The 1545-nt window shown below is 40.0% G+C and overlaps 1 protein-coding gene across 1 annotated transcript; it reads right to left on the reverse strand.

The window, feature by feature from the left end:
• Nucleotides 1-954: 954 nt before the first annotated feature.
• LOC112168823 lies at nt 955-1332 on the reverse strand. The gene has a single exon (XM_024305749.1). The coding sequence runs from the start codon at nt 1330-1332 to the stop codon at nt 955-957; it is 378 nt and encodes a 125-aa protein (XP_024161517.1).
• Nucleotides 1333-1545: the final 213 nt, after the last annotated feature.

Consider the following 1545-nt stretch of genomic DNA (forward strand, 5'->3'; position numbering starts at 1 on the left):
GCGTCACGCACCACTCCCCCACTCAGGTGCTGAAGAATTTCAATGAGGTCTGGTTCCTCCGGATCGAGCTTCCCTCCATCGAGCTGGGCATAGACGGCAATGTTTTACTGAAATGGAGGGCCGATTTTAGGTTCCAGAAAGAGAGTGATACTTCAAAAACAAGACTTTTGGTTGCTTTGATTATTGCTTCTATGATTAACTTTATGGAGATGTCTGTCTCTAGTCTCTACCTGGGTTTTCAGTTTCAAATAAGACAGATTATGTTGTTCATTGGTTCTAAATGGGTTGCTTGTATTGGACTATTGGGTTTCTGACTCTTTGATTTAAGGTGTGAATTGGGTTTTGGTTTGATAGCCTGCTGGGTTTAGAAAGAATCCATGCTACAGCTCAAAAAAGAAGAGAGAGGAAAAAATAAGAGATGGACTCGTTCCAGAAAGGTAAGAAAGAGCAAGAGAAAGTAAAAAAAAAAAAAAGAGAGAACAAAAAAAAAAGTCAATATTATCGCATCATGACCAACGATTATTATTATTATCTTTTAGTATAATTCAATTTATTTCATCAACAAGTTAAAAAGACATTTTTGCCCCTATCTTTTGGCCCACATGCATGCCACATCATCATATTTGACGGATGACTGACGGAACATTGACGGAAGCATGTCATTGATAGCAAATTTGGAGTTTAGGTATCACATTGATACCATTGTGAGTCTGGGTATCAAACTGGCCGGTGCACAAAAGTTGAGGGACTGTTGGTGTATTTTTCTCTAAAACAAATCAACGAGTACACTCGTTTAAAATGGCATCCTGTAGAAAGTCGGGAGCAGAACCAAACCATGTTTGGCTATCACTATTACAAGCTTTACTAGCTAACTTATGGGCTACCTTATTTGCCTCACGTGAAGCAAAGTTTATCTTAAACTCCACATTAGTGCGTAAGAGCTCCTTAACATCTTCAATCAGGTAGCCATGCATAGAGAGGTCCTCTATCTTCTTCTTGTTTCAGTGCAGCCACTAACATGGAGCAGTCAGTTTCAAAAATAACTCGGTTGTAATTCATACCTACAACCATTCTTATGGCTTTGTACAATGCATGTAGTTCGACATGGAATGGTGTTGTGATGCTCTGCAATGGTCTAATAGTTGCTGCTTGGAACTGTCCTCTCGAGTCTCGGAATACAATCCCAGCTCCACTTTGGTCAGACTGTGTTTTAAATGCCCCATCAATGTTGCATTTTAGCCAGCCTTCTGGTGGCTTCTTCCAACTTTTATTTCTTGTGACTTGCTGCTGTTCGCTGCTATTTTCTTTCACAAAGTCTTCCAACCACCCCATGGTCATTAGTACCACATCATGAGGGTGTTGTTTGCTATTTTCCCAAACTTGAGAGTTTCTATTTTTTCATATGCCCCATATTATCATCATGACCTTCACGAAAACATCCTTTTCTACACTGTGTACAAGATGTAGAAGCCAATCTTTCAACTCCGTAATACTTGGTGAAGGTAGTAGAATAGCCGTTGCTGCCCACACTTCTTGGGCATAAGT

The sequence above is a fragment of the Rosa chinensis genome, chromosome 1, assembly GCF_002994745.2.
Source record: "Rosa chinensis cultivar Old Blush chromosome 1, RchiOBHm-V2, whole genome shotgun sequence".
Taxonomy (NCBI): Eukaryota; Viridiplantae; Streptophyta; class Magnoliopsida; order Rosales; family Rosaceae; genus Rosa; species Rosa chinensis.